The following is a 17,730-nucleotide window of genomic DNA, read 5'->3' on the forward strand; positions in this document are numbered from 1 at the left end:
CGAGCTGGAGACCTACAAGCTCAAGTGCAAAGCGCTGCAGGAGGAGAACCGCGACCTGCGCAAGGCCAGCGTCACCATCGTGAGTGCGGGCGGCGCCGCGCCGGGCCCGGGGAGCGGGGGTGTCCCCGCCGCGGGGTGTCCGTGCAGGGCGGGCCCGGCCCCGGCCGCGGCCTCCCCGCCGCTCCCCCCGGCTCCGCGGGGCGAGGCACCGCGGGCGGGCCCGGCCGTCACCTCACCCGGCCAGGGGCACACACATGCACGCACACACACAGGTGGGGTCACCCCACTGGGAGGACCGGGAGCAGCCGAGGCGGTGTCCCCCGAGGACCCGCGTGGCCGCCCGGCTCCCCGCGGGGACGCGGCCCCGCCGGCCCGGCCCGGGCTCCGAGCGGCCGCGGCTCGGGGAGGGGCCGGACAGGACAAGGGCGATGCTGTGTGTTCCTCCGAAGTTTCTGAAAGTAGAGGTTTCCTCAGAGTTTTAAGTAATCTGTGGAGATTACGGATTATCTCTCCCCAGCCGTCACCTCTCAGGCCACTGTGCAGAAGCGGTGAGCTTCGTCTCGGTCGTGAGGAAGTGTTTGATTTGTTTGTAGTGTTTTGTTAGCTGTGGCATTGCTAGAGGTTATTTGAAAACTCGTTTAAAATAAGCCCCTTGAAAATAACGCGAGTAGCACACACAGCACTCTGTCCCGGCAAGAGCTCAGCTCCTGGTTTATGAACACTGAGAGGATAACTTGGAGTTTAACACCATTTTATGCGGTGCTGTTAGGCATCAGTCCTCAGTACAGTGCATGTGAAAATACTGCGAAAATGACTTGTTTTCTTCTGTATGAGTCGGGAGTTAGGAGTTCAAGTGAGGGGGATTTTTGCAGATTCAATGGTTGGAGTGATTGTTCAGGTGTTGTAAGGGTCATGGCCTTCATGCAAAGCAGGTAACTTGCTAAAGACCAATTAAAGGTAATCTTTATACTCTTATACAGTCCTGTGCATCCTTGCCAGTGCAGGTAGAGATGCCTTTAGAGGGACGGATCCCACCTGCCTGTGCTCACTCTCGTCTCATCTGATTTTTCACAGGGGGTACTTTGTTTGGAGCACAGTGTCTGTTTGATTGATAATCAGTTTTTCCAATGTCGATATACCTAGCAAAGAAATGGAACTTGCCTAGGCAAACCTCTCATCTGCTCCCAGTAGTAAGCATTCAGTGTCTAGCAGGATGTGGGCCGGAAGAGTGCATGAAATACAATACATAAGTAATTTATTCAAGGATGACAAATATAGTGGTAGTCGGGGAAATGTGTGCTTTGTTAATACTTTACGAGAAAAGAATGTGTCTTAATTAGGTAGCAGCATAGTGCCTTCTAATGTTGAAAGGGGCTAAGGCATCTTGTCAGTCAGACATTTTCTCTCTGCCTGTTAGAAAGGCACAGCATCTTTCTGAACCCCTGGTAGGTGTACTGTTTGTAAACAACTTGGAAAAAATGCTTGTGTGTACTAAAGTTCTTTAGGCACTGTCTCTGAGGACTTGTCATCTTCTATTTTCATCAGCTTTTAATTTACAAAAAGCAAGTATTTTTCTTAAATCTGAAACTCAGTCTGTATTTTTGGCATCTTGGATAAAGAGAGAAAAGGTATTAGACTTTTATAGCAACCTGTAGGCTGTCTGGTAAACTGACATCTTTAGCTGACGCTCTGGCTTTGGTATGCTAAACTGTGTGCACAACTGAGCAAACCACTTCTAATTCAGCAAGCGGTGAAATAATGAATGCAAAACATAACTTTTTTTCAGGCCACTGAGACCTTGTGCTGTGGTTTACACAGTCTATAATGTAAACACATTTGCAGTCAGAATACTTTGTTGTGTGGCTCTAGTATGTAAGTGACTGGAGATGAACTTTATTGGAATGTTGAAGTAAGTGCCATTTGCCTGTAAATGAGTAGGAAATTTTCTGATTTTCTCCACTGTGATTCTAAACCTTCATCAATTTGCTCCTCCACCTGCCAGCTCCAGCTCTGCGCAGCGTTGCTGTGCTGACAGACGGGCGCTGTGTACGTTTCCTGTTGTGGGCACTGCAATGACACAAATCAGCTTTGATTTTTATCAAGTGATGAGGATGAGCTGTGAAGCGCAAATAAAACTGACAGGTAGCCAAAATAGCAGGTGAATGACTAAACCTGTGTGCTGTAGGTGAAGGTGACTCCTCGAGCCATACGGCTCTTCATCTGCAAGCCTTTCACTGATCCTGTTGTTTGAGCTTCATTGTGCAAAGCCAGGGAAACTCTTCACTTTCCATAGCTCCCACCGTTGCCTGTAATGATTTTGAATATTTTCCCGTTAAGGTTTGCCAGTTAGAAGGTGGTGATCTTCCTCCTTCATCTTATGTCCATACTGGTGTAAGTGTCAATGTGACATCTCTTTGGTTTGCAGTATTGTTGGTGTCAGTGTGGATGCATACAATTCAGGAATTGCCTAAACTGCTTGCCACATAGGATCCTATTAGTTCTGTTCTGCAGTTAACCCGTGCCATAGGGTTGAAAATAACCCTATGGCACGGGTTGAAAATAAGTGTTAATTAAGCATAGGAGACCTATGTAGGTGCACTTGGAAAGCTGGCTGAGAAAACGTGTTAGGTTGGCAGGCTTTGGTATGAACTCTCATCTAGAACACGTAAAAACAGGTGCTGCTTTCATGCTGAAATTAGTAAAACCCAGCTTGGACTAAGTGTACGTCCAAAAAGACGTGCAAACCGTACTTCTTCCAGTAGCCTGAAATGCAAATGAAATTATGCTGCTGTTCATGTGCAAGACTGAAATTGGGTAAATATATGTGATAACTTTATCTTACCTGCTATTATTGGTAACAAACTGGGAGGGAGGGAGCAAAGCAAGGAGAAAGCTGGGGATATTTGAAGTGTTCTCTGGCAGTGCAAGAGCATTACGTCAGAAGATGCAAAGTTTCGGGTCAGATATTGAAAAGAAATGACTAAGATCACTTGAGCCATTTGCAGGGAGTTCATTTATGTGTCTTTAGCAGTCTTCATTGTATGATCTCATAGTGTATTTCTGCAAGGTCTTTTTTAGGAAATGGAGCGGCTGGTGCCTAGGTTGGGAAAAAAACAGATGCCCGAAGATCTGAGATGCTGTGTATTTCAGATGTGAAGTAGTGAGTTTTGGTTATAGCTTATCAGAAGTGGATTTCCTGTGTGAACTTCCTTAAATTTTTTAGTGAAAAAGGTGTGCTGAGGAGGTGTCATATTTAATGGACCAAGCCTGGGACAGCACAACTTCGCTAGTTAAATAACAGTACCTTCAAATCTGGGTGGTGGAGTAACTGCTTTTCAAAAGATTGAATTGTTGCATGTGACAAAAGCTGACATGCTTCAGTTAGGTATAGGTATGTCTTGGTCAGGAGGTTTCTTCTGAAGTTGATAGAACTTGGATTTGTAATTAATTTTTTTTTTTTTTACTCTTCAGTGTTAAATTTAACCAAGTTGTCCTATTTCATTGAACGCCATGTGACACTTAGCTGATACTGGATGCATTTTGGTTTTCTTTGTTATTGTTTTGAAATGACAGGCCTCATGCAAACGCAGTGCTTTTAATAACAAAAAGAGTTTAATCCCTGATTGCTACATGCTTACCCTAGGATATTAGATTGAGTAATTTAGCTTGTGTAAATTGGCCTACTGTAGTCAGACATCTTCTGTGGAGTTAGGAAATTAAAATATAATAAACCTTATTCTGTTACTTAGTTTTTTAACTGAGATGAAGATAGTGTATTTCAGACCTATTAATTTAAAAATGTTCCTGCTCCAAAACGCTTGATGTAGCAGTTTTAATGCAGTGTAACATTTTACAAGGACATCGCTTTTTAATTTTACCCCATTTGGCTTTGTAGGGAAGGGAATCATCCTAGAAATCCCAATTTGTGGCGCTGTGTGGATCCCCACCAGCATCATCAATCCAGATGAGACAGTGTGATCTGAAATACTAATGGCATATGCTGGCTTTTGTGAGCTTGCCATGAGTTATCACTGTCTGGTAGCGACTGCTGCACTTGCTGGCAACAAGCACTGGAACAGGGGACTGCCGTGGGTTGTGAGTAGCAGTATTTCACTGTGAGACCTCTGCTACCCTTGTTTCTGTAGCTAAACCTGCACCTCTGCACCTTGGCTCTCAGCCTAACTTTTCTTGTTCCCTGAGCTCTAGCAGAGGGCAGTTGCGTTTCTTGGCTTCTCGGTCTCTTCTGCATTTCTGCAGAACAGTGTGAACAACCTCCCACCTGTTGGGAGGAACAATAGAAGAAAAAGCCTTACTCGGCTTCTATTTGCTCACCCCCTGCTTAAATCCTGAAGAAAGTTGTTGCTTTCAATAACAACCATCTCCTGAAAGCAAACAGGCTTTCTGGGACCTGCAGATTGGAAAAATCCTGTGTGGTATTGTAGACTTGTTACAATTTTTTGCAATAACAATTGGATTTAGATGCTGGGAATCAATATGACTTTAGCATTTTGTTCTCAATGAAGTGTACAGAGGGATCTGTGTGTGTGTATGCATGAGATTTGCTGTTGTGGGTCTTTGTGGAAAATGTCAGGATAGATAGTTTGGGGAAGTGAATGGGTATGCTGTATTGTCAGAAATCTCCTGCAGAAGTGCTTTTTTTTTGCATCAGAATTTCAAAGCAGAACACCTGTTTCAGTACAGAATATGTCTATTAATAGTAGAAGAAAGGGCAGGATAGGCTATCTGAATTGAAATACAAACCTTTAAAAAGGTGCTCACTAAGGGCATGGGGATTACTGAAAAGAAATCAGTTAGGAGCAGATAAAGGCAAAAAGCGAACCAAGAAAGCAGGAAGATTAATATTTTTAGAAGTGTATCTGTGAATCTGTTATTTACTCTTTATTTTAAAGTAGGTCTTGCTTGTGTGAAAGATACTTGCAGTTCTCTCATGTCTTGTGTAGGTGTAAGAAACCTACCTGGGGCTTTTGTATCGAGCTGCAACATTTGTAACTCCAGCTTGTAGCTGGACTAAACTAAAAGTCTAACTCAGAAACAACTTATTTTAGAAGTGCTTTGCTCACCTGCATTTTAGAGTAAAGACAACATTGTTGCTCAGATTTGCAAATTCATGCACCGTGAAAGTCCATCTGCAATTTTTCAGGCACATTTTTCTAAGAACAGGCACATAGGAAATGACTATCCTGTATTTCAGTTTTACATTTACCTCAGATTCTTAAGAAGTTTTTATTGAACTTCTTCAAAATGCCTGTAAAGGAAAAAGGAAGCTTAGTAGCACCCTTCAGTGTTAGCTCTCCTGGCCTGTAGGTGCTGCACGGCTGGTGAGCTCCTGGTAAAAGGTGTGGTGTCATCTGCCTCCCTTTGGTAGGTATACACAGCCACTGGCATATCAAGTTCCCAGGGAAAAACATTGTCCATGTGGTGTTAACAGCACTGTGTGTGTTGCAGGCTTTCTTCAATGCTGGTTAAAAAAACAAACAAAAAACACAGAAAAAGTGAATGTTTCTGAACTTTACTCCAGTAGTTAATTAACAGGAATACTTGTACTTTCAGGGAGTTTGAGGCTTCAGAGGTTTACTTAATCATCTGCTTTGATTTGTGTCACATCTTCATGTTTTTCTGAGTTGTTCCTGAATTGAACCTCATAACTACCCTTGAAATGTGTCTTTGGGAATGGTGTCCATTAAGTATCATGGAGGTGAAGAACTACTGTGTTTGGAAAAGCTTTGGTGTCCTGCCTCCTGTTCTTCCCATCAGCTTCATCAAGGCTGAGCTGTTGGTTCCATCTGTGCTTTTTAGTGAGGTTAATGAGTCTTCTGGATCCTCTGCTTTCTCCTCATGAAGGCTGTACGGGCATCTTTTAGTTTATTTTGATAAACTAAACTAGGCTCTCAGGCTCTGAGATGCTGGAAATCTAATGTGCTGGATTACTGTGATGGACTGGTCTAAACACCGTTTCATGCTTCAAATTTGCACAGATATTTCTGATAGCTTAATTTGGAACTTTTTTTCTTTCATTCAGTACTGTCAGTTATCTTCAGTGAGTTTACTATTGTGTGCTCTGGCTAATTTGGCAGAAATACAGTAGCACACCTGTGCCTCCTCTTTCAGGTCTGATTTGTACTGCTGGGTTGTCCAGTAGCACTTGATTTGGTGCTAATAATTGTGCAGGGGATATTTTGAACAAAGTCCTGCTTAGCACATGTTGGTGAAGTGAAATTTCCCATTGATGAGTATTTTTGAGGTCAGTAAGTCACTTTGGAAATCCTGATGTATACTTTAATTATTTTATAACCATTTTTAAATAACGTTTGGTGTGTATTATTAAATCAAAAAGTCATATGGGTGCCTTATACACATCCCACACTTTGTGGTTATCTTTATTACAAATAGTCCTTGGCTGAAAGATGAATATTTGCTTATCTGCCACAACTTGTTCTTTATAAAACCAGGCTGAATGACCTGTTTTATGTTTCTGTCCTTTATACAGTAAATTAGTTTGTTTGCAGTATTGCCCTTGGATTGATACCAAACTATGATAACCACCCATGTCTTGCTTGCCGTTAAATATTATACAGCAGCTCTACTTTTTTTATCAGTTACTTTATTGATGTTCCTGTATTTAATAATAGTGGAATGTCTTCAGTCAGTAGGAATACTCAAATATTGCTCTGAATTACTTTGGGGATGGAAGTGAAATAAGAATTGAGGTTGTAGAGCACATTTGGGAATTTTTAATAATGCAAAGTTCTTGGTGTTTCTGTGGGCTTGCTGTTCTGCATAGAAAGTAATTTTGCTTTTCTCTTAAGTGAACTTTCTCATTGAGGTTCTGTCTTGAATTCTGTGTTGGAACTGGTTTGTAGTCAACTTTTATTTTAAGAATGCTTTTTATTGGTGGGTTTGAACATTTACTGAGACTAATGGCCATTCTTTTTTAGTCTATCTCTAGTGACTTTAAAGTGTTTTGAAGGAGAGAGTTGTTTTAGTTTTTACTCCATTGTACACCTAACAACAGGTTTACTTTCATTGAAGGGAAAAAATATTAATCTATACTCTTGCTATATATATGCCAGACATTTTTAACATTCTTTTTAAACACTTGCCCAAATGACTGTTCCCAGTACCAACAGTTTTGCATCATTCTCATCTCTTGGTTTAGGTGGTAGAGTAAAACATTAGATTTTTAGAGATTCTAGTGCTGTTGCTAATCCCATTATTGGAAAACTAGTATAGACAAGATTTAGAATAATTTTCAAATCCTGGAAGTTATGTACTTTGCTTTAGTTGCGGTTTTGACTTCAGTGGAGTTTGAATTTTAATGCTGATTTCAAAGCATGAAGAAAAATTGTTTTACTTTTGGAAACTGTTTATTTTCCAGAGTAGTTGTGTGGTCATCTGTGGTTTTCTTGCACTTGTTAATTTTGTTTACTAATTTCCTCCTCCTGCTGATACTGACTTTAGTTAATATTGAAGCTGTTATTTTCCAAGTTCTTAGTTTCAAATGCTGGTGTACACAGGGTGTATTTTCAGCTATGGACTGATGTGCTAAAGCTCCTTGTAGTAATTGAGCAAATAATACTGATTGCTGTGGTGAGCAAGCTTATGCATCTGCTGGAGACTTCAGCCAAAGATTTTGGTTTCACACTGCACCTCGTAAGGTGTGCTTGGGTAAGATTCCAGGTGGGGACTGGAAAAATAGGAAGCCATTGAAATGGTGACTCTACAGCAGCAGAGACTGATCAGGTACCTGGGCTTACAGGGTGCTGCAGGAGAATGGAATGCAGACCTTGAAATGTGATTGAAATGAAGAAACAAGACAGTGCTCTCCTTCACAGGATTGAAAATTGTCAGCACTAGACATCTGATGTATTTCAGCATAGCCTGGTAAAAACAGTGAGAGAAACAGTTGCTTTGCTTTGCTGCTCTTTTTTGGGCCACGGGGTAGGAGGAAGTTGCTGAATTTAGCAGGAGAACAAAAGGTGAGTCTTTTATGTCTTAAAGAAAACAAACAAACAAACAAATGAAAACCACAAAATAAAGGAGGAGAATAGGGACAAAATGTACAAATTGAATTATGGAAAGGATTTGGGATCTAAACAGAATAAATGGAAAAGAGACAAAAACATGCTGTAGAAGAGAGGCAAAAAATACAGTATAAAGCAAGCTCCCGTGGATCTATAACAGAAGACGTTCCTGTGATGTCTTGCTTCCAGTGCAGCATCCCGGGGATGTGCAAAAGGGAACGTCTCAAGTTCCTCTTCTTCAGTGAAGTCCTTCTGTCTGACTGAAGAGGCATCTTAGCTTTAATTAGGTGAACTGTTATTGTCCCATTTCAATGTACGAGATGGAGAACAAAGTAAAAACAAAGGCAAGATGTTTGAGGTGAAGTATTGCACAGGAAAATGCAAAGCACAAATTACAGATGTGCAGGTTTCACATCTCTCTGTGGGGTGCAAGGGTTACTTGATAAAAGCTGAAGCAAAGCAATTTTGAATCCTGGCACTTGAGTTGTAATTATTTCAACTTTTCAGTTAAAATACAGGCATTGTCGGCTAATTATTGCCTATGGGGACTATCCTTTCAACTCCTGAGAGGCCTCCATCCCTTCATGTATTCCTTTGCAGCAATTTTTTTTCCTGGAAAAGAAAGTATTCCCTAGCTCATTGACTGATACTCTAACTGATGGAGAAAGTCTTCAGATAAGACCTTTTCTTCCTCTCTTAACTCTGGATTTGACTTAATTTGAAATTTCATTTTCTGCATGTTGATATTACACACAATCTGGTTTCAGTCTGGGGTGGGCTTAGTGAGGTAGATGGGCAACTCTTCGTCCCTGCTGTAGATTGAGATGGCCTAGCAGTGTTTCAGCTGCCTGTAAAGCTTTCTTTAAAGTGCCTAAAAATGTGGTATTTCAGCTTATTACTGTAAAGCTAAGATCTTTTTAGTTCCTTTGTTGTTGGTGGTGCTAATCATATTTAGAACTCCTACCACATATGGAAGTAATTCCCACAATGATAGCTGGTCCTCAGTGAAAGTATAAAAGTTTCTAACAAGTCGGACATGATAAAACCCAGCAGTGTTTAGTGGGCCATAGCGTAGTTACGCTTCTTTCTGTGCCTTACAGTTTAATTTCTACTTTCAACAGAGGTGGTGGGATTTCCACTTTGTTTCACTTCACTTTCGAATAAACAGCAAAAGCTACTATTATGAATTTTGCAAAACGAAGGGTTTTAATCACCACTTTCACAAGAGCTTTAAAGAATATGTGTTTTCCCCACATGTGTTGAAAAGAAATTTTTTCCTGGCTGATGTTGGTAGGAATTGATTCATTTGGCAAAAACCCTGTCCTGACAGGCCCTGAAATCCTGGTTAGGCCAAGAGGAAGGACACCTCTGAAGTCCTTTTCAGGGAGTAAATTTAACCTGAGATGTAGATCTGCAAAAAATTCCTTTTCTCTGAATGTTGAGACGTGACTGGAAGGTCCTTGCTCTGTGGGTGGAAAGGTGGGTAGGCATTTCCTAAAAATTTCCCTATTTCTTCAGTTCTCTTTGAGGTGAATATTCAAGGATAATTGCATTCTCCCCACATCCTGCAAACCTCTGTTTGTAGGGGTCAGAGATAGAGAATACAAAGTAAAGGTTGTGTATTTTCATACACTAAATTGATAGACTTGTTTCTTGTCTTGAAAGCCTGTAAGGAGATTGCTCTTTGGAATATTGTGGTATGTACTGTAAGATGTCCAAACTATAGAGAAGGAAAAACAAAATATTACTCTGCTCACTGACTCCTAGGAGGGGTAAGAAGAAACATTTGTTTGCTCTTATGGAGCTCAAGCTGATGTGTTGTAACAGTGGGATGGACAGTGTTGTGTTCACTTTGTGAATGTGTTGATTTGCTTTAGGACAAGGTATGATTATAATTAGTAACAACTATCGTGTCCAGCGCTTGTGGATCACTGTGGAAGTGTTTCTCTGGAAATTCAATGTGCGTAAGATGAAATTGGGGGGGATTTAAAACCTCTTAAGAGGTTATTTATATTGAGTGACTATGGGCAACTAGCTAGTGGGAAAAACTTTGCCATCCCTCCCTAATGATTACCTAAGTTGTATTTACATTAATCATATAAAACAAACAAACAAAAGCAACAACAACCCCATTTGCTGCCCTTCCCACCCCCACCCTCCAAAAAAAAAAAACAAACCAAAAAAAAGGCTTAAAGAAAGTGAATCAAGAAATTACATGGTGAACATCTAGAGTTTGGAAACCCCATAACTATTTTGATCTGGTAGTCCTTGCCCCTGGTTTTAATAACTTTAAAGGAGGGTGGGTTGATTGATGCAGATAGACCAGAAGTTATACACGCCTGAAAGAAGGATCTACGAGTGCTGAAGGCCACTTTGATCTAGAAGAGAAGGCTGTTTGTGCTCAGGACCCAGTCTAGAAGTGAGGAACCTTGCAGTTTTCTGCCTGGGAACAGGCTGATATCTGTGGCATGGTGGTGGCACTGCATGTAGTTCTGTGACACCTTCTGTCAGGAAAAATGGGGTATAACAGAATTATACTTTGATTCTTACTATGTACTCTGATGAAGAAAAGCATATTTCATATTTACATAGTTGCAATGATTTACCTGGGCTACATATAGTGAAGTAGGATGTTCATGAAGGTTATTTGGGAGGGTGGCTGTTAAATCTCTTTTCACTGCTTTTGTTTGTGCTCTTTTATATTTGAATAGAGAAACAGTTGTGGCAGCAAAGCTGCTTATGACAATAGTTTGCTGTGGTTTTGTTTTGAGCAGAGGTTTGTTATTTTAGAACACAGCTTGGTGCCTGTTAGCACCAACGTACATACCTGTGAGTAGAAGCTGTGTATTAAATTAGTCACCTAATAGTCTACTCTTCTGCCGAATCTTTTGCTTTTCCTGCTCTGAAACTTTGGGAGTGTGCAGTTTTGAGTTTGCTTATTGGTCAGCCCACCAAAGTGGACTAGTTAATGTGTGGTTGCCTTAAAGATAAATCTTGATTTATTAGCGGGCAGAAAAACAGGCTAAAAAATTATTTAAAGTATGTTAATTTAAGAAGTGTTTATGCATTAGACATCTGATACCACAGAATAATTTGGACTTCAGTAATAGTTTCTTGTAGGTTGTAGTAGTGAATGGTGGTGGTGCTGAGATTTAAGCTATTGTTGATAATTGGCTTCTAAGTAGCATAACACAACCAGATTACATTGAAATTGACTGTTGTAGATGCAGGTCAAGCAAAACCACAGCATTTAAAAAGAATGGTTATTCTAATGGTCACACAGGGTATGGAAAATAATTCATATCCCCCCCCCCCCCCCGACAAAACAGTATATGCTACAACAGTAGCTGTGATATCTATAAGCAATATGATATTTTTTCTATCTTTTATGTCCAGAAATGTGCACATTTGAAAATTCAGACAAACTGAATCTACCAATCTAGTTATGTGTTTGTGTGGATCCTTGTGATGGTTTTCAGCGGCTTTTATATTGAGGCTGAACAAAAGCAAAACCTGTTTCACGTGCTTCTATTTTCCATTTATTTTACACTATTGATTAACTAGTAAATTATTTCCACTACAAAAAAATCCAACAATGTCACTGGAAGCCAAAGAGTAAAGCAAAAACTTCTTTCAAGTAGTCATCAGTAAAGGATTAATAGAGAGAGGTATTTCAAAGTTTGATATGACAGTGTAGTTGTATTTTCCGAATTGGCTGCCTTTGTCAATGTAAACCTTCAGTTGGGTATAAACTGTCCAAAATGGGGAAGACCCTGGCAAAGCAGGTCTTGTATTTTCTGCAAGAGAGGTGTTGCCAAACCTTTGTGCTGGGAGTGGTCACCTGCCTGTACTGGGCTGAGAGTGGAGTTGTCTAACACAGCCCCATTCCTAATGCCTTCCTGGCTGTGTTTGCATGTGCAGTCATTACAGTCCCGAGGAACATTTAATGTGTATTTTGAAGCAAATATTTTGCTTGTATGCAGTGAATTTGAGGACTTAGGAGCGATGGGCTTGTTGCTTATATGTGCTATACTCATTTTACATTCACATTGGAAATCCACTGCTACTGAAAATGCAGCAAGTGTAGGAAATGTGTCCTGCATGTGCAGCAATGAGACACAGAAACAGCCACATGAAAGAGAGCCATTTGGAAAGGTCTGTGGGCTAGATTTAATTTTCCTGCAGGGTCATTCCTGCCTTGGTCTGTAATTTCTGTTGGCTCTTGTTACAGCTCTTGTGTGCTGGAAGCAGAAACTCCAGCCCTGATAACTGTCCGTGAGCTTGTTCTACATGATGATGTTTAAGGAATGAAAAATAAGTGCTATAAAGCATGTGACTGATGAACAGTCAGGTTCTTAAGGTTGCATGTTGAGCATTTGAAATAGGAAATGTTGAATGTGTGCAAGTACAACCTTTCTGGTGCTTTATTACCACATAGTCTTTAGTTACATTAAGACTTGCACAGCACTGTGTGGTCGTGGTTAAACTGCTAAGTAAAAGTTCTTTGAGGTTTCATACATTTTTCTAGACCCTATCTTGACATTTTCTCTGTCACAGAAAATGTGGCTTTTTCACATGCTGCATTTCTATTAACTACTTAATGCTGGTATTCTGATATAATAAAAACCCTTGAAAAGAGAACACTATTTTTTCTTCTGTTTTGAAGAAAGCTGTTTAAATTGTTTTTAAATTATGTAAGCAAATTCAGGAATTGATTGTATTAAATATGAATTTCATATAACTTGTTACACTTTGTTTGTAATTAACCAAATGCATTAGTTTTATAAATATTTATGTTTGTCAAATGAGCCTGTTCTCGTAACTTGCTTATTTCATTTTCACCACGTGCTTGATTCAGTTGTGCAAGATCTTGTGTGATCAGTTGTGTTGATCTTGCAGGTCAACATCAAAAAGCAGAGAGAGAAACTATTTGAAGTGTGTACAAATCTGGAGTGAAATGGAATTACGTTCCATCAAAAAATTAACTTCATTTTTGGTGCTGAGAGATTATTTAGCATGTATGAATACTACTGACTTATGAGGGTTCTGAGGGCTTTTTTGAAGCTCTATCCCCAAACCACAAGATGTGTGCACCCATGTCTTGGAGGTTACTGAGTTTTTGAGAGGTCTCACAAGGCTGCATGAGCGATGTTGCGCTGAAAACATTTGACTGTGGTTAAAACTGACTTGGGAGGAAAATGTATGTCTTGTGTTGTTTGAGTCAGCTCATTTCTCCAGTCAGTCTGCATCCATTGCAGATCCATATGGCAATAGGCTGGATCACTTGGTAGGCATCCAGGGAAAAACCTCTGTGACTGGAGTTGCTGGTACAAGTGTTGTGACAGAGGCATTTGGACTTGTCTGGCCAAAACCTAATTGACCTTTTAAAAAGGAGGGGAGTGGGGGGATAAAGGGGAGAGAGAATTTCCAACTATACATGGAGATTAAAAGGAGCTGTATTTAAACACTTTAAATGGTTGCTTATCATAAAGTTATTCCTTTATTATTATAATAAAACCCAGATATCTTTCTTTTCGCCTGTTGCAGCAGAACTCATCTACTGAATAGTTGAAACGTAATAGGGCTTGTGTTTTTCTGCATGCAGCTTTAATGTTACACAGTAGGTAACATTCAGAGTAGTTGAAGTTATCCGCTACAAGGATGAGGTTCAGTAGTGAATTTCTTTCTCCCTCAGTGTGTTTTGAAAATAACTTTTGGTAACCTTGTAAGTTTGGTGTGGGTTTTTTGGGAGAGTTGTTTGTTTGTTTGTTGGTTTTGTTTTTTTTTTTAAAGCCAGGCAACCAAAAAACTCTTTTAGTCCTCATGTACCAGGTTTGTTATTTAAAAAAAAAAAAAAAAAAAGAAGTTGGGGTTCTGAAGGAAACATTCCAAGGTATTGCTGCTTGTTTGGGGCTTCTAGGAGATACTGTGTGCCCAAAGATAACAGTTCTGTTAACTCATCTTAAAGAAGAGAAAAGGGAAAAAAAAGATTAAAAGTAAAAAATGAGAAAGAAAAAAGGTACTTTTATGTCAGAACTGAGGAAGTGACCCTGGGGATTTACCATAGATTAAACAGGAAATCACACTACAAATTAACCCCAGAGCTTGAATTCCAGCTCACCACTTGAACTGGAAGAGCATTCACTCTTTTCTCTGCACGCAGGCCACCCAGCTGAATGAAGTACCTTTACTTGCAGGGGAGGGCTGTGCCCACATCCTTACTGGGGCTTGGGTGGAACTTCCTTGTCCTCCAGCCCTTCCAGCCAGGAATGTGCTGCTGGGTGGTTGCTGCAGTTGGCAGTAGCGTGAGCAGCTCTTCTCTGAGTTGCCGTTGACTTCTGGTCTTGCAATGGTTCGTGTTTGTCCTTGTCTGAAATGCACATTGCATGCAATGTGGTCGTTTCAGATGCAGCTGGAAGGTTGGTAGGAAAAAACAGCTTCACTGTAAAAGTTTCTGCTGTAAGGGAACAGTATCAGCTCACTGGAATGTTTATTGCATTTGTAGATCAGTAGTTTTCCATATCATTTTAACCTGGTGCCAGAAAGTAAGGCCAGAGCAGTCACTTGAGTTAGTACTGCTAGAAAGGGAGAGTGTACTTTAGGAGAACTGGGAAACTTAGATTTTATTTTATGCAAGAATTGTATACTTTCAAATCTTGTCACTGTAACGCTCTGCAATTCTCACGCTTTTTACCTCATCATATTTAGTAGGACTTTCGGGAAGGCTTCTTTCTGGAGTGACAGCTTTAGTTCAGTGTAACATGTGCAGCCACTGAGATCATCTCTTCCCGAAGCTGCCCCAGCCCTTCAGTCTATATTCAGTAACAAAGATTGAGTTTCTTGTGTTGCATTAAACTGCTCTTCAGCTCCATCTACAGGGTTATCCGTAGGGTCCTGTCAACGGGAACTGCTCTGTAGAGAGGTGAGGGAATGGTAAAGAGGTTGTGGTGGTTCTTACCTTAAAGATGAAGGACTTTGCAGAGTGGATTAGGTCAAAACAGTGCTTGGTAGGCTGTTTGCAGTAAGATCCCCTGAAACCTTGTGTCACCCCTACCCTCGATGCGACTGGAGGTGATGCTTTGTCAACCTGCAAGCTGGGTGTGCTTGGCATCTGGCTCTCAGGTGATCCAGTGTAGGTGCCTGGAGCAGTTTGTGAAACACTTTTTACTGAAGTTGTGTCTGAAATGAGACCTGAAATTAAAATGCAAGAACACGTTCATGTCAGGTCACTGTTAATGTGCTGATATGGACTAAGGAGTAGGTATTAATTGGATTGTTGAACTTGCTTACTGTGCAGTATCAGAAAGATTTGTGGGGCTTCTAGAAGAAATAACTGGGAAGGAGAAGAGAGAGCTGGAATTGAAAAAATTCTCTTATAGTTTAGATTTTTGACTGCGTTCAAGCTGATGCCTAATTGGAAGTCCTGGATTTTGCTTGCTTCATAAAATAGTGCCACTGGAGCAGTGAGGGGGGGTGAGGTGCAGTGATACAGAAAGTCACTGACTAAAGTTTAGGAGAAATGTTTCTTAGTTCTTTTAAAATCAGCTAATTGTATTTTAAGCTCGTAAAGACAGGTTTTTACAGCACTTTATGCATCAGCCCTACTAATGATGAGGATTTCACGTGCTGCTGCAATAGAAATAATAGGATTTTTCTTCCTAAGAAATATGAGAGGTTTTGTGTATTTTATGTGCATGAGGTGCTTCGTCCCTCCCTTATTCTTGATTTCTTGCAAAGTAATCCTTGCCATTTATGGTCTTGACCACAAGAATTACAGATTGTCTTTAGTGGATGGGTCTGTGAAATGCTCTGAGTTAGCTATATATGGAGTTCTGAGGCAGAGGAGACAGGTGGATGTGCCTGTTATGCAGAAAATCTGTGATGGAAGTAGATTGCTTGTTTCAGGTTTCTAGAGGTTGACTGGATTCAGGTTTGATTCCAGTTTGATAGAGGTGTTAGCATTTTGTATCGCTCAGTGCCTTAGCAATTTATTTTGTAATATGGTACACAGAACAGAGTAAATTACTGTTAGTATTTTTAGATGTTGAATGTGATATGGATAATAGAGGAAAACCAACAATTCTGTACCCTCATAGCAGACCTAGTGTCTCTGGTTTCCATATTCTTTTTCACTCTTTTTGCTGATCATATCAAGCCTCTTTTCAAATACAGATATGTAATAAAAAGACAGGTTATCCTTTTGGAAAAACAAAGTATTCACATCCAGAAAAATCTGTTTGATTATGGGCTAAATGAGTAACAATTTCAAGATTTTAGGCAATATTAAGGTAAACGGGAATTATTTTATTACTTGAGATAATTGAATTGTCTCCATGTAATGAGTGACAAGATGTAGGGCAAGTTTTAGAATGAAATTTAGAAGAACTATGGTAATGAATCACATGCTTTTGTACCCAGTCTTAATTAACTATATGATGTTTTTTAACCAAAAGATTTGTGGCGAGATTGCTGACCCTTTGGTAATTAAATGGACATTCATTATATGAAATATGATGTGTGGGTATCTGGAGCTTCCAGTTCATACTTAGATGTGTAGGATTCCTGTTGTTCAGCTGAGGAATACATTCCTGTAAATGGAGGCAGGTGCAGTCACACTCAGCTTTTCCTTTGAGCCACCCGCCTGCCAGCCGGGCTCCTGCCCCTCCTGGGCACAGGGGTTGGGGCAGGGCAGTTTAAACAGGGCTAAACTGTGGCTGTTGGTCCTTGACTGCTGCGTGCCAGCACTCTGCCTGGGTGGTATGCCTGTTTGGGAAGCAGATCCAGGAAAGAAAAATGGGAGGATGAAGGGAAGGGATTAGTTTTTGGGTGTCTCCTCCTGGCTGTGCTGGCCCCATGCCTGGCTGTGCGAGCACCCGTGCGGGCACAAAGAAGGGGCAGTGCTGTTTGGCCAGGAGTGGGCTGGGATCTTGGCAGCCTGTTTGTGTTGGCCTTAACACTCATCATTAATGTAACACCAGGATCTGGCTATGAAGTGCTGTGCAGGCTCAGTGCTGTAATAATGTGATTTCAGAGCTTTTGATTGGTGCAAAGCATGAGCAGAACAAATCTGTGCAAGTTACAGATGAATAGAAATCAAAGCAGAAACACCCTCATTCTTTTGTTTTTTTTAGAACCAAGTGCTTTCTAATTTAATTTGAGATAAGCTTGGTCTATGTTACTGCCTTTTATTATCTGAACCACTGAAAAACAGACACAAGTAGAAATCCTGTGTGGTGAAGGCAGTGGAGGAGTTGATTTTGGAACAGCAAGCATGAATTTTAACGATTTGAGGACAATGAGCCCTTGCAATTTGACTTGTTTACTCTGTTCCAAAATGTCTCTGAAGACATAAGATTGTTAGTAGCTCTAAGTAAAGCCACATTCAGAAACTGATAGATGATGTTATTCAGATCAGTTAGATATCTGGAGTTTTAATCCTCAAAGATGTTAGCTGACAAGTTAGCATTCCTTCAGAGCTCTTGGGCAACTCTATATTTTCTTGATGTGACAGGTAATAATACCAATGCTGAACATGCTGGAGTAGCAGTTCCTTGCTATAGAGATGCAAAATGTCAGAGGAGGTGTTGTGCAGGACTGAAGCTACTAAGCTAATAAACTCTACCTGACCCTGCTTTTTGTTTTTCCTCTTCTCTTCCTCTTCTCTTCCTCTTCTCTTCCTCTTCTCTTC

At 40.6% G+C, this 17,730-nt stretch overlaps 1 protein-coding gene and 1 long non-coding RNA gene across 2 annotated transcripts in view; both read left to right on the forward strand.

Annotated features, from left to right (window-relative positions):
* The window catches only part of CCDC6 (coiled-coil domain containing 6), a 53,226-nt gene that overhangs the window by 2,377 nt on the left and 33,119 nt on the right, over positions 1-17,730 (forward strand). The window contains exon 3 of the mRNA XM_027649688.1: positions 5-79. Coding sequence (XP_027505489.1) covers positions 5-79 — 75 coding nt within the window. The remainder of the gene's footprint in view (positions 1-4; positions 80-17,730) is intronic.
* LOC113950092 overlaps positions 8,914-17,730 on the forward strand; it is a 9,075-nt gene continuing 258 nt past the window's right edge. The window contains exons 1-3 of the long non-coding RNA XR_003528669.1: positions 8,914-8,924; positions 10,425-10,435; positions 17,286-17,292. This is a non-coding gene — a long non-coding RNA (uncharacterized LOC113950092). The remainder of the gene's footprint in view (positions 8,925-10,424; positions 10,436-17,285; positions 17,293-17,730) is intronic.

The sequence above is a fragment of the Corapipo altera genome, unplaced genomic scaffold, assembly GCF_003945725.1.
Source record: "Corapipo altera isolate COAL_440 unplaced genomic scaffold, ASM394572v1 53, whole genome shotgun sequence".
Taxonomy (NCBI): domain Eukaryota; kingdom Metazoa; phylum Chordata; class Aves; order Passeriformes; family Pipridae; genus Corapipo; species Corapipo altera.